This window comes from Delphinus delphis, chromosome 15 (assembly GCF_949987515.2).
Source record: "Delphinus delphis chromosome 15, mDelDel1.2, whole genome shotgun sequence".
Lineage (NCBI taxonomy): Eukaryota > Metazoa > Chordata > Mammalia > Artiodactyla > Delphinidae > Delphinus > Delphinus delphis.
In genome coordinates this window covers 3,331,550-3,357,495 of record NC_082697.1, presented here as the reverse complement: position 1 = coordinate 3,357,495, position 25,946 = coordinate 3,331,550, and the positions used below count along the sequence as shown (strand labels likewise).

Below are 25,946 nucleotides of genomic sequence, written 5' to 3'. Positions count from 1 at the left end.
TAAATACAATTAGCTGATCTTTGACAAAGGAACAAAAGGCAGTACAGTGGAGGAAAGTTAGTCTTTTCAACAAATGGTGCTGGAACATACCATGCCAAAAAAAAGAATCTAGACACAGACTTTATACCCTTCATGAAAATTAACTCAAAAGGGATAACAGACCTGAATGTAAAGTGCAAGCTATAAAACTCCTAGAAGACAACATAGGAGAAAATCTAGGTGACCTTGGGTTTGGAATACCTTTTTAGGTACTACACCAAAAGCACAATCCATGAGAGAAGAAACTGATAAGTAGGACTTCATTAAAATTAAATATGTCTGCTCTGCAAAAAGCACTGTTTAGAGAATGAAAAGACAGACCACAGATTGGGAGAAAATATTTGTAAAATACATACCTAATAAAGAACTTGTATCTAAAGTACACAAAGAACTGTTAAAACTCACCAATTAGGAAGCAACCCAATTAAAATTGGGCAAAAGATCTGAAGAGACAACTCACCAAAGAAGATATACAGATGGTAAATAAAAATATGAAAAGATGCTCAACATCATGTCATTAGGGAACTGCAAATTAAAACAACGAGATACCACCAAGCACCTGTAAGAATGGCTAAAATCCAAAACATTGACAATACCGAATACTGGCAAGGATGTAGATCAACAGGAACTCTCTTACTCATTGCTGATGAAATGCAAAAATGGTACAGCCATTTTTTCCACTTTTGGAAGACAGGCAGTTTCTTACAAAGCTAAACATACTCTTACCACATGACCCAGCAATCATGCTCCTTGGTATTTTCCCAACTGAGTTGAAAGTTTATGTCCACACAAAACCTGCACACGAATGTTTATAGAAGCATTATTCGTAATTGTCAAAACACGGAAGCAACCAAGATGTCCTTCAACAGGTAAGTGGATAAACAAATCTTGGTACGTCCATACAATGGATTCAGCATTAAAAAAAAAAAAAAAAAAGAGCTATCAAACCATAAAAACACACGGAGGAACATTCAATGCATATTGCTAAGTGAAAGAAACTAATCTGAAAAGATGACATACTATATGATTCCAACTCTGGCATTCTGGAAAAGGCAAAATTATGGAGACAGTAAAAAGATCAGTGATTGCCTGCAGTTTGGCGGAGGAGGGAGGAAACAAGGGAGGGGTGGAGCACAGGGGAATTTGGGGGCAGTGAAACTATTATGCATGATACTCTAAGGGTCAATATCTGTTGTTATACATCTGTCAAAAAAACATGGAATACACAACACAAAGAGTGAACTATAATGTAAACTATGGACTTGAGTTAATAATGTTTCAGTACTGGCTCATCATTTGTAACAAATCTACTAGCGTAAGATGTTAATGATAGAGGAAACTGGGATGGAGTGAAGGGGTATATGGGAACTCTTTGTATAGCTGTATACCTGAAACTGCTCTAAAAAATTCTATTAATTTTTTAATGGAAAGACTACGAAGTAGGAATATTATCTGCATAATTTTAGATTATCTGGTTAAAAGAAAACTTGAACACTCTTACTAAAGATATGAGTTCTCTTGCTTTTAGTTTTATTTTTTTTCTGAGCATCATGCATATGGGTTTTTTAAATTATGGTAAAATATAATATAAACATAACATGACATAAAATTTATTATTTTAACCATTTTTAAGTTCATATGTTTTTATATATAATAGATAATAAGTTATTACTTACTATCCCTTCTTGAGATTACCAGAAGACAGGGTATACCTGCCTTGATAAAAATGTAGCAAAAACAAACCTCCCCTAAAACAGTGTATAATAATATAATATTATTAAGAACTCTGACATAATTAGAGCCAATGTGGGAAATCTGTACCACTGAACTACAGAGGTTCTATTTCTCTGGGTTTATCCAGTGAATAGAAAGACATGATCAGACAGATGACTACCTTAGAGGAGAGTCACCCATGAATGAGAGTGGCAGGAAATGCTGCACAGTAATAAAGAGAGTGACGCTATGAAAGAGCAAAGAGAACTTCTGAAAACGGGAAGTTGATTTAAAAAAAAAAAAGCACAGCTTAGAAAAGATCAAGTTTCTGTGCTCCCAGGAAAAAAATGACTAGATCAGAAAAATTCTGTGGAATGATTCTAAATTCCAAAGAAAACAGTTTAAAATTAAAATTGAAGGACAGATCAGCATTCAGACAAAAAGAAACTTACTTCCACTGGGTCTGAAGGAACTAAATAGCAGCTAAGACTAGAAAGAAGAGAGAATAGCGTACTGAGAATCAAGAAGAAAGTGACCCAAAAGGATCTGGTTAAAAAGGAAAGTAGCCAAATGAGGCAGAAAAAGGGAATTGCAGGTTAAAAACAAAATAAAGAGTAGCCTGGTCAAGACAAATGAAATAATATCTAATTATATAAAACAACTGCAAAATTGGCTATTAAGTATTTCACTTGCACACTAAGATGCTCCAATATATGAACATTTTACACTGACTCTAGAAATTTGGCCACCCAGGTATTAGTAACACTCTGGAAGATAAATGAAGGCCTGTATAACCTGGATCTTTTAAGGCATAGTGCAAAAGCGATTGCATTACTGGCAGTGGAAATGTATTCTGATTAGAAAATTTTCTTAATCTGAATCTTGGTAGCAATGACCAAAGAAAAGGTTTATAACTTTAACTGCTACAAAAAGTAAACTTTCAGTCTCAAAGTATGGTGCAAACTAGCTAAAACTCTCCTGGAGATGTTCTACAGATGATTAATTTGAAGAAGTGGAGTCTGCAATGAGGACAAGTAACATTTACAATAGAAGATAAGTCTCCTCCACCCCACTTACATACTTTCTTGAAAAACCTCGTCAAACTTTAAGGCAATAATCCAAGAAATGTTTCAGATGCTACTACGTGCAAAGCTGTGCTAGGCCATGCAGGAAAACAAACGTTGCATAAAACATAGTCTTTACACTCTAATAGGTTAAAACGGGGGGAAAGACCACACAAAATAACCATTTATTAAAAAAGAAAGGTAAGCACCATAAGAGAGGCACAGGCAGTTCTATATGCATGTTCAGAAGAATCTAAGGGACAGAGTGGGAGAGACCCAATAAGAGGAGACAAGGAACTGCAGGGTTCATTCATGCTATACCTATTTACATGCCAGCTATGTGCCAGCAGGCACATAGGTTCTATCAGGGCTGGGACTGGGGAGAGGTCAGAAAGGGGTTCAGGAGGCATGCACTCTCAGAGTCTAAGCCTGAATTAAAGAACATGGTATTACTAGTGGTTACCAGTGGGGAGAGGGAAGAGGAAAGGGGCAAGATAGGGGTATGGGATTAAGAGATGCAAACTACTAAATATAAAATAGATAAGCAACAATGGTAAATCGCACAGCATAGAGAAATACAGCCATTATTTTGTAATAACTTTAAATGGAATATAATCTATAAGAATATTGAATCACTATGTTATATACCTGAAACTAATGTAATATTGTAAATCAACGATACTTCAATTAAAAAAAGGATAGGGTATTACAAACACTAAATTTGTAGCAATTAATCAAGCTTCTTTCACTTTATGTTATTAAGTAGGCATATTATGGGTGTGCAGAAATAAAATATACTGAAAGCTCACCATTTTTTTTTGTTTCAAATCCCAGGAATTAAATTCAGATGTCAGTCTTTCCCCTGATTTTCTATGACTTTCTGCATTTTTTCTAGGAGAAGGGCTTTTATCACAGATAGCAGTATTCACATCTTTTGACAGTATATATTTCTTCCTACAGATCACAGATTCTTCAACTTTCTTATTTAGGAGAACTGATTTTAAAGTAGTTTCAGATTCAATATGCCAATCACTCTGCTTTGTATTTTCAGTATTTTTCTCCTCCAAATGTTTAGAATGATTTAGTTGTTGTTGTTTGTTTCTTTTGCAAACTTCTACTTCTGCTTTATGTATTTTGTTATGCTGCATTATTTCTTTCCCATACTGCACCTTTCCCATTTCCTGAGAATTATCATCTGATATTGAAGAGGATGATTTTTGTTTAGTAAGTTTTTTGTTGATAACAATATCTAATGGGAAAATGAGAAATTAATCCTTATTAAATTTATAAACTGATCATATACAAAATTTGTTAAAACCAAAATATTTGTTAAGACATTTCAAGAAATGAGTATTTCCTTGAACAACTATTTTATATACAGAGAAAACTGTGTTTCACCTTGAGTAAATGTGTCTCCTGATGAAGTACTTGCTCTTTTGTTATTACACAGATTAATATTTGTTACAGGTGGCCAACGTGCCCATTTGAAGTGCATTTTATTTCCACAGATGTTGTCTAAAACACCAGGTAACCTGCAAAATAAATTCATTTGCTTATCACAAAACATTAGCCTATGACTGATATAAGGCCTTGATTCTTTTTATTTAGTCAATGTTTACTGACAGAAATTTAACAGTCAAGTATGAAAAGTCCTGATGAAAGTTAAAATTTACTATATAATTGATCAAGATTAAAGAATATTATTTTAAAAGTTCCATTATTGCTACTATTTTGATATCTACCTAAATACATCTCACATATCTTACACGTCTTCATGTATATCTAAACTTGGTTAATTTTCTTCACATTCATTCTTTATTGTTTTAAAATCTCATTCATTTTAAGTCAATTTGAAAAGAGTTACGTTGGTTGAAGAAACATATAGGCTATTCCCCATTGTGCGATCATAATAATACTTGAAAGATGATAAATTCTATAACCAATACTACACTCTAAGAATATAAAGGCCTTGTCCTTTAAATTTGTTACACTCATCTAAAAGTAACATTATTATAGGCTAAATGATTTGATGGGTTTTCTCATACTTACACAGGTTTATCTATTTTTCCCACTGCCTGTGAATCAGGAACAATTTCCTGGAGTTCACCTAAATAAAACAAAAATTATGGTATTTTCATTTTTTCGTGCAGTTGGCAGGGTAAAATGAAAGCTAGAATTTGATCGAAGTTCACATACTGGGATGGAAAGATTGACTGATCTCATCTTCCCTCTCCCAGACCCAAACTTCTTGGGAACCAAGGCTGTATTATATTTTCTTGTAACCTCTAAGTTCTTTGCATAAAGCTGAATGTATTCATTATAAATCTTTTTTTCAAATAAATGAAAGGGAAGTATAGAGAGGAGAGTGTGTGTGTGTGTGTGTGTGTGTGTGTGTGTGTGTGTGTGTGTATAAAGGATGACTAAAATTAAACCAAAGATTACTTACTAAAATTTTGGTTTGGGAATTCAATGTCCTTATTTTCTGTCTTTTCTCTATCAGTTTCGATATGCTATAAACGGGAGAAATTTTAATATAAATTTGAATTAAGGCATTATATGAAAACAACTTTTAAAAGTCAGAGTATTAAAGTTTAAAACTTTTTTGCCTTACTATTAAAAGTTGGATAGTATTTCTATTTATTTCATACGATTATGCCCATTCTAGAATATTGCCTATCCTAAAACACAAGAAAGTAACTTTCATTGCAGATAAGGAGGCAGAAGATCCTACAAATTTTCTGATCTCAGCCACAGCTAGAAAAATAATTCAATTTTCCTCTCTGAGAATTTCTAGCACCTCCATGGCGTATCTTCTCTTGCTATTGATCTCATAGCCTGCATCTATTCTGTCTTTTCACTAACATACATATGAACCGGAAATTATGAAATATTAACTTATTTTATAAAGTTTTGGCCACTGCACAAGTAACTTCTTGACTGCAGCAAGCTTCCCTCTTTCCACAGCCACAGATACATACCTTCCCGGACCAAATAAAAATTTGCCATCACTATCAGAAAAATATACCCTCTAACTAAGATATTTTGCCTCGTCCTGGCTGTCTTCCCTACTGGAAGAGGAGCAGTATGAAAATGTACAGGTGTGTTTTTTATTGTCACAATGACAGAAGGGCTCTCCTGACAATAAGTAAGCACAGGCCTAGGACACTTCTCATCCTACAACATTCAGAACCACACTGCACAGCTAAACAATATTGCCCCTATTAAGAAACACTTAGCTAGACAATTTGAACCATTACTTTGACTATTTTTTCCTAATATCTTCAACTCTTGCACCCTTTATCTTTCAGCCTCATAACCATTAAAAATTTTTTTACATCCACCATCTTTCTTTTTTTTACTGTAACACCAAGGCTGCTAAGCTTTATTTGAGGAAATTATACTTACTTCTAAACTAATGCCATGATAAGCTTCATAGTCTTAAAATTGAACTGGGCCCTCAACACTGCCTAACACTTGTACTTATTCTTCCCCCTCTCCATTCTCTCTCAGTAGTTATTCCAAACCTCTGTGTGTCTCTGAGCCCTCTACTTCAAGGCTCTGTCCCCAGGAGAAGCTCACCATGCTCACACTTCAGAGAAAACAAAAGCTTTCAGGTGTTCCTCCTCATCTACAAACTTATCTGTATCTCTGGTTACCTATTTCTCCAAGACACAACTTTCTCTCATCCATTCCCTGCTCTGTCCCCCCTTCAACTTCCTGAAAAGAATGCCCTCCTCGATGTCCATGTGACTAATAACCTTTATTGACCCTCCAAAAATCAACTCTTCTCCATCTCCTAAAAGAGCATCTCCTGATCTTCAGCTTCCCCTCCAGCTCTGGGATTAGGCACTTGCCCCTCTACTAGGTTTCTATTGCATCCTGTATGTACATCTGAGAACACATACAGTATTATAATCATCTTATTAATTTGTCTAATTCCCATGCTAGACTTTGAGATACTAAAAGATTCCACTTGTGTCTTATATTTCTAAACCAGAACCTTCCCCATAGCAGACACTAATTTGTATAATAAACTAAAGAATGATGGCAAGTCCATTTCTCCTAGTGAAGGCATAAATCAGTTACACTGAATGAATGTTTCTAAATTTTACTGTTAGCACAGTAAATGATTGATAAGAACTTACTTTCAAGGACAATAAATGATATCTAAAAAATTTAAAAAGCAATACTGTAGGAAAAGTGAAACACTCACTGCTTGCAAAAGTAATTAGCTCAATTATGTATTTCTACAATAATTTGATAAAAATTTATTTAAAAATGCTTTCAAAGTAAAGTTACTTTGTCTGTATTATCTCCTCTATTTCTTTCTTCAGACGGTCTAGATTTAAGTGATACAGCATTATCCACTCCATTTTCCAATGTTTTAGAAGCACCAGGTTTTTCTGTAGAACTCGTCATTTGCAGTGGTGGTTTAATTCTTCTTCTTCGTAGTGTTGCTAAAAAGGAGGACAAAGGACTGCTATATTTGTAGGATTTTCTGTGTTGTTCTCACTGAGACACTTTTTGCTGAGGAAGGTTAAAAAAGGGGATTCTAAGATGGGTCCCAGGTTTCTGATTTAGATGAGTAACTGGATATGGACGCCATATTCCAAGGTAAGAAATGGAGAAAAACTGGCAGGGAGGGTGGAAAGATGAATTTATTTTGGACCTGTTAAGTTTGAGAAGTTTGTCAAATATTAGATAATTTCCCAGTAGGCAATCAGATTTTGGGAACAGAAGGTCACTATTAAATTGTCATAAAGATTAAATAATACTGTGTTTATAGCAACTAGTACACAGTATCAGATTATTTTAAAATTTTTATTTAGCTCTTAGTATGTACCAGGCACTGTCTAAATGTTTCACAACATTTGTTTAATGAATAATTTTTATTTAATCCTTTAAACAGTTTAATTTGATGAGGTTAGACACTTCAGTCCCATTTCATAGAAAGGAAACTGGTTCTAAACTTAGCTATAAAGTACATACCCAGGAGTGGGGAAACAAGCCCAAGCAGCCTGATTAATTTAATGCTTTATCCACTGTGTTATGCTGGCTCTCACTTAAAATTACAACAAATTATTAATGCTGGATATTAATATTCTGAATGATGTTTATATGGATACCCATTAAACTTCTCAGACATTTGTAATTTTTTGACAGAAGACATTTGTGGTTCATATTTTATTAATTTTTATATCCCCAAATTATCCTCTAGATAAATTAGGTCCAGAATACTCCTGAATTTAAAAAATGCCAGCTTAAAACAATAATACTTTTTAGGAATCTTCAAAGGCAATAAAACTTACATGTATTGACTAAAAATATTGGACTTCTCACAGTGTATCTATCTGAGCCAGGAACAATCATTGATGCTTCAGACATTTTTCTTTTGCTAGGAGTAATTATCTTAAACCATGAGAAAAAAAAACCCACAGTAAATATACATTCTCTTTTGAAATTAAATATCCTGTAATTTTATTCACAACATTTCACCTTGACTACACACAAAAGACATATGGTATTTTATAAACAATATGATATCCAGAAATATCTGCAGTTTAGCCTGACTTGAGGGATTTTATCCTAACGTTTGGTATTGAATAGATAGCCGAAACAAGTAAAGGATGTTGTTTTAAAGAATATTTAAAGAATATCCAGACTTGGAATTATTGTACCTTTATATATTAGCTGAAAATATTTTATTGACACTCAGTTTATCTAGTTAACCATTGGCTCACAATTTCCTATTGTATTTCATAAGGATAATGTTTGGAGCACGTATTTATGTAAACTTGTTTGTGAAAGTTTTCATAACCTTAAGCCTTGTTCAAAACTTTCACACATTTAAAAAATTGTATTAATATTCTGTGAAGACTAAACTGCCTTTGGAGTAAAACGCAGCTACAGGAGTTCAGAGACTCAGTGGCACACAAGCTAGTGTTCCAAAAAAGATGTGCATTTTCTAACTTTAGCCTAGAATGACTGATAAGAGCAGAGGAGGGACTACAGGAGACAGGAGTTCCAGAGGATGCCCTACAAAGGAGTACATGATGACAAACCATAAAGAGGGAGAAGACAGCTGTTTTGAAAAAGGCACCTGCCTCTAAGACAGAGAAAAAAATATTGATGGAGTTTTGAGTAGGTATGTATATAGGGCAATGGAGGAAAGGTGGGGAAGGACAGGAGAAAAGTGAATTCTAAGATTAACCAGAAAATCAGCTACTGAATCAGCAGATTCTTCTTAAAGAAATTACAGTTCTAGTGGTATATAATGAATGAGCTCCAAAAAGTTACTTATTCATATAAATGCTTCAAACAGTTAGTCCTTATTGAAAACACAGTGGGTATTTAACAACAGTGCAATGTTTTTCAAACTTTAGTGTGGTTAAGATCTTTTCCAGAGTTTGTGTTATGATTCAATAGGTTTAGGTGGGGGGGGGGGGGCTCTAAGAATCTGCATTTTTAGTAAGTACTCAAGTTATGATTCTGATATAAAGACCAAAAAAGGCTTTTATAATCTAATCATCTGAGGGAACTACAGTTGACAAAAATGATACTTTTAATTTAATGAAGGACACAGACTACAGGGAAAAATAGTAACACAATGTATGGAAGAGCCTGTGAGAGTTATAGTTGCCTGAAGGTGAGAGATTAGTAAAAACAAATAATCGGGAAAAGCTCCATTAAGAAAGTAAAAATGAACAAAGATTTACAAATATAAGTACACTTTAGATAAGTAGAGGTAAAAGCAGCATGAATGAAAGTACAGAGGCAAGAATGAGCATGCCATAAAAAAAGAGACAGTAAAGCAACTGACCATACTAAAGTGGAGGGTATTTTGATAGAGTAGTATTAAATTACAGAATGTCTTCAAACTAAGTCAAAACTTAGATTTAATGGGATAAACACAGAGATGACAAGGCTTTCTGAGCAGAAGAATGCTATGAGGATACTGGTATTAAGAAAAATCAGTGGTGTACGACACAGGGTAGCTCACAAAATGGAGCAATAGTGTCAAAGACACTATTAGAAGGTTACTGTATAACCTACGTATGCTAAAATGAGTAACGGTAAAGGGAATAATAAGGAGGAAACGATGTGAGAGATACTATGAAAGAACAATCACTAGCACCTTGGTTCTAGGTATGGGGGGAGAAGAGTTTGGAATCAAGGATATCATCAGAAAAATGAATGGTAACATTACTGAAGTATGGAGGCAGATGCAAACTTGAGGCAAAAGATAAAGAGTTTGAGGTAGACTTTAGGAAAGGGCTTGAAGAGACACAACCAAGGGAAATATAAAAAGAGTAAGTGGAGGGCTTCCCTGGTGGCGCAGTGGTTGAGAGTCCGCCTGCCGATGGATGGGACACGGGTTTGTGCCCCGGTCCGGGAATATCCCACATGCTGCGGAGCGGCTGGGCCCGTGAGCCATGGCCGCTGAGCCTGCGCGTCCGGAGCCTGTGCTCCTCAACAGGAGAGGCCAAAACAGTGAGGTCCGCGTACCACAAAAGAAAAAAGAAAAGGAGTAACGTAGCTATAGAACTTTGAACAGAAGCCTGGTACATTTTAAGAGCTTAAATTATGCACAGGAAGGAAGCTCTCTAAGGGAGAAGGCATAGACATGTTCAGAAAGCTGGGTATCAAGCTTTTAGAGCAAATCTACATTTAGGAGACAGTGAGAGAAAGTATCTCTGATGTAGTAACAGAAGTAAAAAGAGAATTAAAATGCTAACATAGAAGACAAAGGAGAGGACATTAAGAAAGAGAGGGCTGTTAGCAATGTCAAGTGTCACAGCAAGATGTGGAGAGGCGGCTGAGAAATGGTTCTATCACATGCAGCCTAGAGGAGATCCTCAATGGAGCAGGAGGAGGAGGAGAAAGAACCTAGTATTTTGCTTTCTTTCCTCATGCCAGTAAACAGAACATTACATTATAAATTTGTATTGGCCAGTGCAGAGACAGAACAGAAAGGATAAATGCAAAAAGTGGTAGTTACTTTCCTATATATCTCTAATTTGAAACTTACAAGTGTATAGTATACCTTGTCCTAAATCCCTAAACCTTACATATAAACACAGTCTGCTGAAACACTAACTCTTGTTTGCATTTGCAAAATGCAGGGGAAATACTCTGAAATGTTACTGATGAACATATGAATTCTAGATGCTTATTTCTGTAATTATATATAGCAATGATTTGACCTATGCTATTTTATAAATGACTATTTTGATGCCATATATACCTTAGGCTGACTATTTTTTATGTCTCCTTGATTACTGTTTTTGATACATTTTGGAGGTTTAGCAAATTCCTCTTGGGGGTTAGCTTTTTCTTTCAAACTAACAAGTTCTTCTTCGACTGGTGAGATTTGACTTTCTGGGACTAGAATCTGTTGGAGAATAAGGAAAAAGTGTTTAAAACTGCAAACCATAGGAAGTTCTCAATCACTGGATGACTTCGTAAAGCGCTCATTCATCTCACACTCATAAAGGTCAATTCTTTTTGTCTTACATCTATGTACTGTTATAATTTTTAGTCCTTTTTCAAATGTTAATAGACATAATACAGGCTTTGGCTTTAGTGGAAGAACATGTACTTCTGATTTTTATTTAAAGTTACCAAAACTGGTATTAATAACAATCTACCTTCTGTACTGAAATAAATGATTATTAATGTGTTTAAAAAGTATATACATCTTATTGGGGCATTATGTTGAGACAATTTATTTTTTAGATATTCACCCTCCAAGATGAACTTTATTACTGTGCTCTCATTATTTAGGGTTAAACTTAGCCCAGTGGTAAAAATCAAGTAAGTCAGACACATACCTGTGATCCACTTGCATCAAAAAGAATATGCACAGATGTTTTGGCAACGGAAATGCCTTGTTTTCTGGTAAATTCCTGAAGTAAAATTAATTCAAAGGGATGTCATTTTCTCCCAGTTCTTTCCATTTTAATACAATTATTTCCTATACCTGTTTCCTTCCAAAATTGCCAAATTATCTTAAATCATTATTATTTATACATATAAATACTCTTTTCAGAATAATTCAATGAGTCCCCACTAACCACGGTCTTAGCCTATTTTGGTAAGGGTTCCTCACAAGCATATTATCTGCTATTCTTCACCATAAATCTTTTGCACGCTATAGACTGAATGTTTCCCCCACAATTCGTATGTTGAAACGTAGTCCCCAAGGATGGTATTAGGAGTGGAGGCCTTTGGGGGTTGCTAAGGTCATGAGGGCAGAGCCCTTATGAATGGAATTAGTGCTCTTATAAAACAGACCCCAGAGAAATCCCTCACCCCTTCCACCATGTAAGGACACCGTGAAAAGATGGCCATCGATGAACCAGGAAACAGGCCCTCACCAGACACTGGGTCTGCTGGCGCCCTGATCTGACTCACAGCCTCCAGAACTATGAGAAAAAAATGTTTGTTGTTTAGGCCACCCAGTCTATGGTATTTTTGTTACAGTAGCCTGAACAAACTAAGACGTGGACCATCCAAGCTTGTCAACTGAACATCTCCCTAAACATAACATGAATTGCCACCTTGATTCCCAGTTAAACAATATCCGACTCATATCGTCTTCCACAGTCCTGGAAAGCATCTTATCTAAATTTCATTCATTAACTTCAAAGGCCATTTCAAGGCCCACCTCCATAGCCTTTCCTTCAAATCTGACTCTTAATGGGCATTCTTTCTTCAACATCTATACTTCATTTTCTATATGCCACTTACTTCTTCCGAGGCACATTCTATAATTCTCATAATGTTTAATATCTTGAAAACAAGTCTTTGTCTCATTTCACTTCTTAAACACCTCGCAGAAATTCATTAAATGTTTTGAGTAGGTGCTGCTAATTCTGTCATCTGAGATTCTTTCTAATCGGTAACTGAAAGGGTATGGCTAACAATCTGATGGCCATTCCACAATACAAACTTAAAGGACTAAAAATCTACATGTTATTTTATAAAGAATTGTAGGAAAAAAAAATCAATGAAACTTAGTCCCAAGTAACTGAAAGTTTCCAGAATTATGAAAATAAATGTTTATTAAAAAGAGTTTAACTTACCCTATACTTATCTGCACCAAAAACTTTTTGTGTCACATTAGTGATTTCTAACGATGCATCAAAATACAAAAGCAATTCTTTCCCTTCTCTTTTACTAATTTTTACTTTATTTTTCAGAATTATAGTCAGTAGCTTCTTCGATTCTCTCACTGTACACAAATGAATCACACTGATTAGTTTACATTAATTCCTATGATACCACTCTATAGGTATACTATAAATAAGAAAAGCATGCAGCATACCAATTAAAATGAACTGAAATAAAATTAACTTTTAGGATTTAAAAGTATTTAAATTAATCAATTCTGGTACTAACTACTTACGTAAAGAAATCAACAATTCAGTTTATTTTTCAAAGTCTCAGTTTCCTGATCTATAAATTACAAGGTAATACAATAATTAATGAACTAAAGCCCTGTGTACATCCTGGACACTAACAGGTTCTTAATAAATATTCTTTGAACACATCTGAGAAAACTATTTTCTTAATTTAAAACAGGCAAAAAAGAAAATAACTTTAATTCCATAACTATTCCTAGGCATAAGCATCTATTCAGACATTTCTATTAAATCCACAGTTACAAACGTGTTGACAATGAACGTCTGATAAAAACTTGAGTACCAGGATATTGTGAAGGAAGGATACAGTGCTAATCCTCAATGAATTCACCAATCCAGTGAAAAGAAAATACTGTTAAGCGCCAGTTTATATGAAGTATTCACCTCCCTTCCTCCAAAAAGTTACAGAAAATTACCTGGCACCCAATTAATGTGCCTGTATTATGGACCGAAGGCCACTATGGTCCTGTCCTACCTCTGGTGCTGCTCCTGTTGCTGACTGAGAAGTCTCCACACCTGCCCCCAGTGTTTGCTTTTGGGCAAGAGGAAAACATCCTGAGGGAGAAGGACCACACCAAGGATAAAACTTTGTGTCTGCATCAGGAAAAGCTCCGCTGGCCACTCCACGCTCTACCCTAGAGGACAAATGTCCCTATCGGCTCTAAAACTCTCTGATCCTTGTAAGGCTTGCCCAAGCAGAAAGTGTCTTATTTGCTTTTGCAGCTATATGGTCATGACACTTCCTCTGTGATGTCCTTTGATGGTACTAAGAAGTATTAGTTGCCTGAAGATAGTGGTAACGCAGTTTCTAATCCAAAATGCTGGCAGTGTTTTTTTTTTTGAAAGAAAAAGAAGTCACAAGTCTCAACAGTAAAAGTTTTCAGGCCTTAGAGATGAAAGATCAGGTGACGTTGAAAATGATAATGTTTCAGATTTTGATGATGAAGATTAGAACACTTACAATCTTTATGAATATTTTTGTTTATTGTTATATCCCTCTGATACGCATTTGAATTTTCTTCTGCAGCTTGCTGTGAACTTAGAGTAAATGCAGTATTTGCTTCACTGCTTGCATGAACATGGTATTAGAATTACTTCCAATTTATTATTTTGCTGAATGCTTTGTACCTTTTTCTACAAAGCATTCTCCACATGTCATGACTATCTACATAAGAATTTGTTGATATTTATTTTATTGCTGACTTTGTTGAAATTTCTGATATTTGCTTTGACTGCCTAGACTATATCGTGGCTTGCTTTCTAGTTAGCAATATTACTGAAATACCAGAAAACCTCCTATTTTGTTGCTTCCTATAAAATCCAAGTATTTATAGATATCAACGTATTTGGATCTTATAATGTTATCTAGATATTTCTGTAGGATTCCAGTATACCATTCTTAAATGAATAATGTTTTCTCCTGCAAAGCCATTCAAAATAACACTTAATTGTCCATGGAGCCTTTATTTTATATACTCCTATAAACTGAACATAAAAGGGTCTAACCTCACCCTATTGTGCTGCGGCTTCCCCTTTCCTTCAGTCTGCAACTGTAGATGCTCTTTTTCACTAGAACTACTGCTTGATCTCCAGAGTCCACACTTTTTTTTAACTTCCATTGAGTGCCAGTCATATAAAAAATTCAGATCTTGCCTGCTCCACATAGGTAGACCACATCACCACTTTATTACAAAGGATATTAAAAGATACCAATGAACAGCCAGATGAAGAGAGATAGTGCGAGGTCTGGAAAAGTCCTGAGCACAGAAGACACTATCCCTGTGGAGTCTGGGGTGTGCCACCAAGGGTCAGTATAAGGACTGAAGTGTGTATACTGATATTGATAATGAAAGAGTGAATTATTATCTTGACATCTGAAATTTCAGTGGAAATTTTGGTGGAGTGGGATGTAAAACAGAAAGTAGAAAAGAACAGAAATGAAGAGCAAGAAAGGGAAAGATTTAGCAAAAACTATTCTCTCAAAATTGGCTATGAATGGAAAAAGAATGAGATAGAGGAAGACATAGGATCCAAGTAGACTTTTTTAAGATGCAGTGACAAATGTACCATAAAAATGTATGATGTTAAAACTACAGGAGAGGACACTATGTTAAGTGAAATAAGCCAGTCACAAAAAGACATATGCTGCATGATTCCACTTAAAATAGTCAATTTCATAGAAACAAAAAGTAGAATGGTGGTTACCAGGGGCTGGGTGGAGGGGGAAAAGGGGAACTGTTCAATGAGTATAGAGTTTCAATTTCTCAAGATGATGAAAGTTCTGAAGATCTGTTTCACAATAATGTGAATGTACTTAACACTACTGGACTATATACACTAAAAAATGGTTAAGATGGTAAATTTTATGTTATGTGATTTTTACCACAATAAAAAAAATAAGAGAAACCGCGTGAGGGTGTATGTGGAAACTTTCTACACTATTCTGGCAAGTTTTCTGTAATCTAAAACTATTCTAAAATTTAGAATTTATCTTTAAAAAAGACCCAAATGAAGGGCTTCTCTGGTGGCACAGTGGTTGGGAATCTGCCTGCCAATGCAGGGGACGTGGGTTCGAGCCCTGGTGTGGGAATAAAAGTTATAAACTATTGATACATGAAGTAAGTTGGATGAATTTCCCACATGCCGCGGAGCAACTAAGCCCATGAGCCACAACTACTGAGCCTGCACGTCTGGAGACTGTTCTCTGCAACAGGAGAGGCCGTGACAGTGAGAGGCCCGCGCACCACGATGAAGAGTGGCCCCCGCTTGCCACAACTGGAGAAAGCCCTCGCACAGAAACAAAGACCCAACACAGCCAAAAATAAATAAATAAATAAATAAATAAAGACCCAAATCAAACTTCCCAAGATGAAAAATATAATGCCTGATAAACATTACACAGGATAGAACAGAAGCAGGTTACACACTGCAGAAGAAAATATTAACTAGCAACAAAACAAAGCAATATAAAACTACCGAAGTGAAAAAAGAGAGTGGAAATAAAAGCCTGGAGTTTGGGTGGAGAACCCAGAGAATCAGTGAGCTATGGAAGAACTTCATATAGCTTAGTATATATGTAATCAGAGTCTCCAGAGAGGAGAAAAAAGGAGCAGAAAAAAATATTTGAAGAACAATGGATAAAACTTTAGAAGCAAGGAAGCTCAATGAACCTCAAGAATGAACAATATGAAGAAAATTACACTAAAGCATTATAATCAAATGTTTAAAACTACTAATGAAGAGAAAATCTTAAAATCAGCCAGGGGAAAAAAGACTAAACAAAAAGGAGCAAACATGAGAGTGACAGACTTCTCATCAGAAACAATGCAAGCCAAGAGAGAGTAGAGTAACCTCTTTCAAGTACACTGAAAGAAGACAACAGGCAATCTAGAATTCTATATGTATCAAAAATACTTTGCAAAATAAAAACAAAATAAAGACTTTCTGACATAAAAAAGCTGAAAGAGCTCATCACCAGCATATTTGCAGGACAAGAAATATTAGAGAAGTCACCTAGGCAGAAGGAAAATAATACCAGATGGAAATCTGGATCTATACAAATGAAAGCTGAACACTGGAAATTGTAAATAGGTGGGTAAATACAAAATACTTTTTAATCCACTTTTTACATCTCGTTAAAAACTAATTGGCTGCATAAAGAAAAATATCATTACACATAATATGAGGTCTTTGACACATTCAGAAGCAAAAAATTTTTACCATTATTGGCAGCAATGGCACAAAGGCCAGGAAAGCAAAAATGGAACTTTACTACTACAAGGTTCTTATACTATTCATAAAAGGGTATAATATTACTTGAACATACACACTATTAAGTTAAATATGTATAAAATAAACCATAAATCAGCCACTAAAAAGGTGGATATAAAGCCAACAAAAGAAATACAATTAAACCACTGAAAATGAATTAACACCAAAGAAGAAAAAGAGAAAAAGAAAAGAAACATGGCAGATGGGATGGCACGTAGAAAAAACAAAAGCTAGATGATGAATTTAAAGCAAATCAATAGTCACATTAAAAACCACAAAAGGCAGAGACTGTCAAATTACACTGACAGTCTCTGATATGATGCCCAGTATCAGTATATGATGCCTATAAGAAACCCACTTTAAATACACAGACACAAAGGACTTAAAAATAAAGAAAAGCTATGCCATGCTATAATTAACCAACAGAAACTTGGAGAGAGTATACTAATATTATATAAAGTAGACTGCAGAGCAAAGAATATTACCACAGGAAAAAGAGTCATTTCATAATGATAAATTTATGAAGAAAAGATAATACCACTAAATGTTTATAAAACTAATAACAGAAATTCAAAATATCTGAAGCAAAAAAATAACAGAACTGAATAAAAAAAACCCACAGCTCTAGTGGTGACTTCAATACCCCTCCCTCAATAAGTGATAGATCAGGAGGCAGACAATGAGGAAGGATATATGACAACACTATCAACCCAACCCTCCACCCAACAACAGCAGAATACACATTCCTTCAAGCGCACTCACACCATTCACCAAGACAGACCATATTCTGGGTCATAAAATAAGTGTCAATATACTGAAAAGGATTCTCAAAGATCATACAAAGTATACTCTCTCATAACAATGAAATTAAATTAGAAATCAGTAGCAGGAAAATATCCCTGAAATCTCAAGTATATAGAAACTAAATAAAAAACTTTTAAATAAACCTATGGCTCAAGGAAGAAACCAAAAGAGAAATTTAAAAAGAATAAATTAATGAGAATGGAAACACAGCACATGGCAATTTGTAGGATGATGCTAAGGAAGTACTTAGGGGAAGAATTTAAAGCACTAAATGGCTATATTAGAAGAGAAAAAATGGTCTCAGGTCAATGACTTCAGCTTCACCCTGAGACGCTAGAAACAGGAAAGCAAATTACAACTAAAGTAATCAGAAGAAAAGAACAGCTATAAGAGCACAGATCAATTAAATTAAAAATCAAAACACAAAAATGAGAAAAATCGATGAAACTAAAGGCTGGCTCTTACAGAATATCAATAAAATTGATATAACTCTCATCAGACTGATTAAGAAAAAAAGATACAACTTAGCAGTATCAGCAGCAACAGGGGGACCATCACTACAGAATCTACAGACAGTAAAAAGATAAAATGGGACCATTATAAACCACTTTATGCCAATAAATTTGACAACACGATTACTTGAAAGACACAAATTACCAAAGTTTACTCAAGGAAAAAAAAAGATAACCTGAAAAACCCTTTATCTATTAAATTAATTGAATTTGTAGTTAAGAGCCTTCAGCAAAGCAAAGTAAAAGTGCAAGCCCAGATTGCTTCACTGGTAAATACTACCAAGTACTTAAAGAAGAAACAATACCAATTCTACACACACTCTTAGAGAAAATGGAAGATTATAGAATACTTGCCAATTCAGCCTATGAAGCTAACAACGCCCTGATTCTGAAACTTAAAAAAAAAAAACAAAACAAAAAAACCAGACATTACAGGCAAAGAAAACTACAGACCTTCTAGAACATGAAATACCAAATTCCTAACTAAATTTTGCAAATCAATTCCAATAATATATAAAAGAATAATACATCACAATGAAGTGTAACTATTGTTACAATGTTATTTCTCCAGATATCAAACTACAATCCCAGTTGTAATTCTAGCAGGCTTTTTGTAGCAATTGATAAGCCAATTTTAAAATTTACATGGAAATTCAAAAGGTCTAGAATTTCCAAAACAGTCTTGAAAAAAAAAAAACCCACAGTGTTAGAAGACTTACACTATCTCACTTTAAGACTCACTATAAATCTACAGTAATTAAAACAATGTGGTACTGGCATAGGGAACAGATCAATGGAATGGACTACAGCATCAAGACCTGCACTTCTACCCGTCATTTGATTTTCAACAAGGGAACCAATGAAGTCCAGTGGGGAAAGGAAAACCTTTTCATCAAATAGTCCTGAAATAACTGTATACCCATATGAAAAAATGAACCTAACTCCTATATTACACCATAATCAAATATTAATTTGAGATGGATCATAGTCCTCAAGCTAAAAACCATGAAGTTTTTACAGAAAAACAGGAGAATGTCTTTGGTACTTGGTAGTAGGCAAAATTTCTTAGGTCACACAAAGCAATAACCATGAAAAAAAAGAAAACTGATCATATGGACTTCAAATTTAAAAACTTCTGCTCATTAAAGACACCAATGAGAAAATGAATAAGCAAGATACAGATAGGGAGAAAATACTCACAGAACATATATTTGTCGAAGGATTTGTATCCAGGATACATAAGAACTCAAAAACTTAATAATAAAAAAGACAGTCCAGTAAAAAAAAAAAAAAAGACAAAATATTTAAACAGATACTTCACGAAGAAGATATATGAGTAGCCATTAAGCACATGAAAAAGTGCTCAACATCACTGGTTATTAGGAAAACGCATATAAAAGCTATCATGAGATACCACTACATGCCCACTGAGGTAACTAAAATACGTCTTGATATCTGAATTTGGAGTGGTGCCAGTCTGCCAAGGTATATGATTTTTGTCCAGCACGTATTGACAAGAAAGTGACTGACCATGGGTTTTAGACTAGATAGAGAAGGAAATAAATATAAGATATTGGGGGAATTGTGGGGGCAGGGAATTTGATGATATTGAACTATCAAATTTATGAATGTGAACATATGGAAATGTTGATCTGCTTTCATCAGTCCATTGTGTTTTTCCGTAGAGTGTGCAACTTCTACTCAAGCAGAATCAAGAAGAGAGTTATCAAAAACAAGTTTAATACCTTCAATGCTGTATATTTGTACTTCTTCCTCAGGCACAGTGACTGCTTCCCACTGATGATTCTTAAATTTAAAAACAGGTTTTGATCATAAATAATAATTTATTCTTGCTTTAAAGCTCCTTTAAACACCATTTTAAGTTATACAAACAATAAAGGTTATTACTATTTTCTTTTACTAAGTATCACTAAGTAACTGGTTGATATAACACATTTCTTGCTCCATCAATTGACTAGATAATATATTATACTTGCCGCATTTAATCTATTCGTTCATTCTTAAAAGTAAATGACAGTATTGACTACTTTTATGGTTTCCTATTCTTAACCAAAAGCAAAGAATGACTAGCCATTCATATTTATTAGAGTATACACTTTTAAAAATATTACCAAATCCTGTCATTTCTTCCTTTGAAATGTTGTGTGATCATATTCATCCCCCAATTCTCACTCATTAATTGACTGTCCTTAGATTCAAACACTGAATGCATGAGAATAATAACCTAAAATGTGTTCCCCTTCCAAGTATTTTCATTGAAAATTTGTATAAGTGAATAAAATAATATGAATTCACACAAAAAAGTCATGGTAAAAATTAGAACCATTCCTAAAAGATGGGATCCTAAAACCTTCAGTAATCTTATGATGAAAATAGATCCAATTCTTTTGCTATTTAAGGACCACTCATTGTATAGAAATTCTGCCAAATCCTCAATCTCTTCACTAACTCCCTCCCTTATTTGCCTTAATTGGAACCAGTCTATACTCTTGAGGGCACCACTACTATTATAATTACAGCCTTCTCCAGTTAAGGTGCTAATTCTCCCAGACCTCAAAACCTCAGGGTTGGCAGGAAAGGGCTGGTCTCCTCTCTCCCCAACACTTTGAGCAGCTTCACATTTCTCTGTGTGTAAAAGTCTTGCTCCTTTGTGGCACATGCCAGCTGGCACACATACCCATCGGTTATCATCTACTAACTTTAAAGTGACTCTTCCTCATACATGGAGGCACCTGGTTCAAAGCTTTCCTTTTGAAAAAATGTCTACATTATAAAAATTTTCAAACAGATTATAAAAAATAGAAATCACAGTATAATGAATCCAAAATATGCCCATACCCAGCTTCAACAGTTACTGATATATTATGCCCACTTGTTTCATCTTTACCCCCTACTTTCCCTCTACTACACTCTCCTCCTCTTGACCTCAGTTTTTTATTTAACCTCTCTGTCACCCCAGCCATCAATTTTAAAACTCTTATCATTAAAGTACCTAACAAAAACCCCTCCCTGGAATCCACATCTCACTTTAGCTTCTACTGTTCTCTTTCCCTTGTCTTTACTTCCTCTACAAATATTTCAACTTTCCAGGAATGCTTAAATCCTCATCACTTAAATGAAATTGCTCTTTCATGGATCGCCAGTTTTTATTTATTTAACGTGTTTTGACAGTGTTCATCATTTCCGCTCATAAAACACCCTTCCTTTGTCTTCTATAACATGATACCCTTTTAATTTGTTCTTTTTTGGCTGATTCGTCAAGTATCCTTCAGGCTAGAGTCTCTTCTACCTATCCTGTATAAATTTGTGTTTTTCACAGTTCTGTCATGTAGACACTCATTAAATCCCATGGTTTTATTTATCATCTATATACAGAGAGCTTCTAAATCTCCATTTACAGCTCAGTTCTCTCACCTCAACTTCAGACCAATATATCCAACTGCCTACAAGATATCTTCAGCTGAATACCCCACACACACCTCCAAATCAAAACATCCAAAGTTGAGCTCATCATCTTACCCTACAAAACTGATCCTCCTGTGACAGCATCTTCATCCATCCAGTTACCCAAGTTTTATTAACCTCCTCTTTTTACTACAAACTACCAAGTCTGCTCAATTCTACCTCCTCAAGTTTTTCTGGAATCCATCCATTTCCATCCATCCCCACTGTCACTTTCCAAAACTGTGCCACCATGATTTCTCTCACCCGGATTACTGCAAGTCTCCTAACTGCCTCTGGTCTTGTCCCTTTTTAATCTGTTCTCCTTGAGGCAGGAGATAGGTGGGCCCCAAGCTAGACATTTACAACTGGCCTCCTGTTCCAACTTCCTGGGGTGAGAAGAAGATGGGCTCCAGGCTGGACATTCATTACAACCCCCAACCCCCATGTTTACATTTCCTGAGGCAAGAGACAAACCGGCTCTGGACTACATATTTATGACTGGACTCCAGTCTATATTTCGAGATCTGCACTTCAATATAAGAAACAACAACAGGAATAGGGTAGATAACTGGACATTGGACACTTTTATGGCAGGGACAGAGAGGGGCTGAACCCTGTTAAAAGATCAAGACATCATGCATTTCCCATACTTGGTGCAAGGGAAACATTGCACACGCACAGAAAGGCTCCTTGGGGTTCAAAAAGGAGGGGGCACCACCCCATAATACGTGATGCTAAGGCCATCCCCTAGGCCTCTGGGCTGAAATCCATCTTGGAAAAAAGTTGCGCATACACCTCGGGGAGGGTCCTAGGGCAGGTCAGGTGTTGAGAAACCAGATAATTGGCCAAAGGTAAACAAAGACCCGGAAGAACTGCCCTATATAAATGACTTAACCACCTCTTTACTGCGCTCCTCCTCATTAGGGAGGAGGCCCACACCCTTGCTCTCCGGGTGTGCATCTCTGCCTTGTTTCCATCTTACCTAAACAAAGTGTTTCTCTGTGTGCTCTCCCACTAGTTGTTGTGCAATGTCTCTAAATAATAAACTTTGTACCTGTTTTTTTTTTTTTTACAGTTTTTGCCTCCGTAAGAAATGCATTTTTCACTGGGGGCAAGAGCCAGGGGGTCTGATGGCTAGGATTCCTGGTTTTCATCCAGGCTACCCAGGTTCAATTCCTAGGCAGGGAATTAAGATCTCGCTTCACGCCACCACTCACTGCTGCCTCTCCGAGATCATCCCCACCAGGAGAATCTTTTACATGAATGTGATGCTCAGTGTCTAGCATATATCTGGCACACAGTAAGTTCTTATTAAATATTCACTGAACTGATGTTGCCTCCTACTTACAATCCTTCTTTGGCTCTATACTGCCTGCCTTATTTCTTTCCAATACCCTTTGAACTCTATGCACTAACCATACTATGTATCTTTTAGTTGAATATTCTATATATTCATTCTTAAAATAAATACGAGCCCTTGAATAGCCATAAATGAGAAAAGACATGTCCCTGGTTTAATAAATTTTATGTTCTACGAGGGGGAAAACAGAAAAAACAACAGATAAACAAAAGGATTTTAAGTAGCAGTAACTACTATAAAAGAAAAAAAGAGGCCAGTGTTATATAATGTGGCTGGGTGGCTACTTCAGACTGAGTTACCAGAGAATACCTCTAGGAGATGACATTTGTGCTGAAATCTAACTGGGAAGGAACTAAGACGCAAAGATCTGGAAGTTCCTAAGCAGAAGAACCAGCAAGTAAAAAGACTTGAAAAGAGCGTGATCTAGAGGAAAAGAAAAAAAAAAATTAATGTGGCTAGAACACAGTAAGCACAGAGAACAGTCTGATTATCAGAGAAATAGTCAGGGGCGAGGTCATAAAGGCCCTCAAACACCATGTTAAAGAGACAAAGGGAGGGTTTTAAGCAGCCACAATATGGAAGAATGGCTTTGAGGAGAGTAAGCCTGAAGACAGGGAGAAATGCACTACTGCTATAGAAATCCAGAGGGGAGAGGAGTCTAAATATCTCTGTGGGAAGAACTCTCTCCCAGCATCTCTAGATCAGTGACAGGAACATAGGAGGCATTTAATACTTATAAATGCATTTTATACTATCCCTATCAAGTATAATACTAAAATTACTTATTTTCTTGTCTGAATCATCCATTAGACCAAGTGAGTGAAGTCAGGAACCACATCAGTCCTATTCTATCCTCTTTTCCCAAAATGAAAGTCCACTTCCTGAAGAAAATCCAGTTAAAAATACACCTAAAAACGCTGCAAGAATAAATACACTAATGAAAACCATCAGTACCCCTGAGAAGTAGTGCTAGTTTTTGGAACTCAATTTTAATTAAGCATTCTAAAAAGGTACTCTAAAAAGAAATAAAGGTACGTGGAAATCCTAAGAGGCATTTGGTTAATGTTCGTCTAAAAAGAATTTACCTGGAACAAAAGGCAGGATTTTACAAGAGAGAGACTAAAAAGACTAAAGCCTCTTTGTATTATCAGCAGCCGCAATCAGATTAGTAAATGCAAATCAACTCTTACTCAGATCTTGGCCATACAGTTTGAGCTAGAAGTATGCAAATGTAGCAAATATTAAGTGGTGGCTATTTGGAAACAAGGCCTCAAGAATTTTCCTCAGGTTAAAGAGGTCAGTAGAAAACATACCTGCCTGGTTGCAAAGTTTAAACATAGTTACAATATAGCACAGAAAGAAAAGAACTAAAATTCACTTCTAAGTACCACCATAAGAATCAATCCCTCACAACCAAATGTAAAATAGCTAGCTAGCTGGAAGCAGCTGCAAAGCACAGGGAGATCAGCTCCATGCTTTGTGTCCAACTAGAGGGGTGGGAGACGCAAGAGAGAGGGGATATGGGGTTATATGTATACTGATTCACTTTGTTATACAGCAGAAACTAACACACCGTTGTAAAGCAATTATACTCCAATAAAGATGTAAACAAACAAAAAAAGAATTAATCCCTCACTATTTTCAAACAGAAGATTCTATGAAAGAATAAGGTAAGACCATTTGTCATCATCTGTTAATGTTATTTTTAACTGAATGCTTCTGTACTGGAGTAACTGCTGTCTTTTCTAGATTCAATTCACTTTGTTCATGTGAATGTTAAATTTTAATCATTAACATGTAATTAATTTCTGAAAAGCTCATATTTAAACACTAGTATTAAATTTTAGCATTTTTCTCTTGCAATAAGACATCAGAAATAATTTTCGATTCTAATTAACTTGATAGGTTACCATGCTCATCAAAACTACTAGAGCTAACATTGAAATCTATTAAAATAGCGAGAAAATAAATATCAAAGAAATCCATATTCTTAAGTTGAATTACAACATTATACACACACACACACACACACACACACACACACACACACACACACACACACACACACACACACACACACAAATGGTACAGAGGTATCTAAAGCTTACATCATTGTCTTCGGCAATGTAGAATGATACAGTCTGGCTCCCGAGATTAAAATCTATCCAAAATCCCTCAAGTTTTTCATCTGATGGTATTTGCAACTAATAAAATAAACATATAAAACTAGAATATACTATGCTTTTAAAAGTGACAACAGAAAATTATGATGTTATATTCATGGTTGAGTTTTTTTGAAAAATAAAAGAGTAGAGCTGGAAGGTATGGGAAGATAAAGAGCAGGCAAGTACAGCATTTAAATCAATTTAGAAACAATCAAAAGAAATGCTGCTTAATATTTTACATAGAAATTAGCTAGCTCCAAAATATCACAAATATTCCAAGTACAAATAAAGGTTGAAAATATTTTCATGTTTGAATATATTCATGAATGATAAACAATAACGGGCTTGATTAAGGAAACATAAGAAAATTTGAAGTACAACCTTTATATTTCACTTATCCTTGGCTACAAATGTGCCATTTCATAAAATGTCACTTAGATCCAGAATACCAGACCAGCTGTATTTGTGATCTAATTATGACTAACATTAATGTTCTTGTCAATTTGTAACCTACAATTCACTTAACCTTTCCATCAAAATTCATCTAATAACTAAAACACATACTAAATTAAAAATTTACCTCATAATTATCAAGAAATGCTGATAAACAAGGAAATGTAAAGACCCTG

General features: G+C 35.3%; 1 protein-coding gene across 1 annotated transcript in view; it reads right to left on the bottom strand.

The window, feature by feature from the left end:
* SYCP2 (synaptonemal complex protein 2) overlaps positions 1 to 25,946 on the bottom strand; it is a 108,504-nt gene that overhangs the window by 22,214 nt on the left and 60,344 nt on the right. The window contains 12 exon segments of the mRNA XM_060032888.1: positions 3,626 to 4,065; positions 4,215 to 4,348; positions 4,866 to 4,923; positions 5,263 to 5,326; positions 7,116 to 7,273; positions 8,126 to 8,225; positions 11,062 to 11,208; positions 11,648 to 11,722; positions 12,902 to 13,050; positions 20,073 to 20,133; positions 25,261 to 25,356; positions 25,898 to 25,943. Of these exon segments, the coding sequence (XP_059888871.1) occupies positions 3,626 to 4,065; positions 4,215 to 4,348; positions 4,866 to 4,923; positions 5,263 to 5,326; positions 7,116 to 7,273; positions 8,126 to 8,225; positions 11,062 to 11,208; positions 11,648 to 11,722; positions 12,902 to 13,050; positions 20,073 to 20,133; positions 25,261 to 25,356; positions 25,898 to 25,943 (1,528 nt within the window).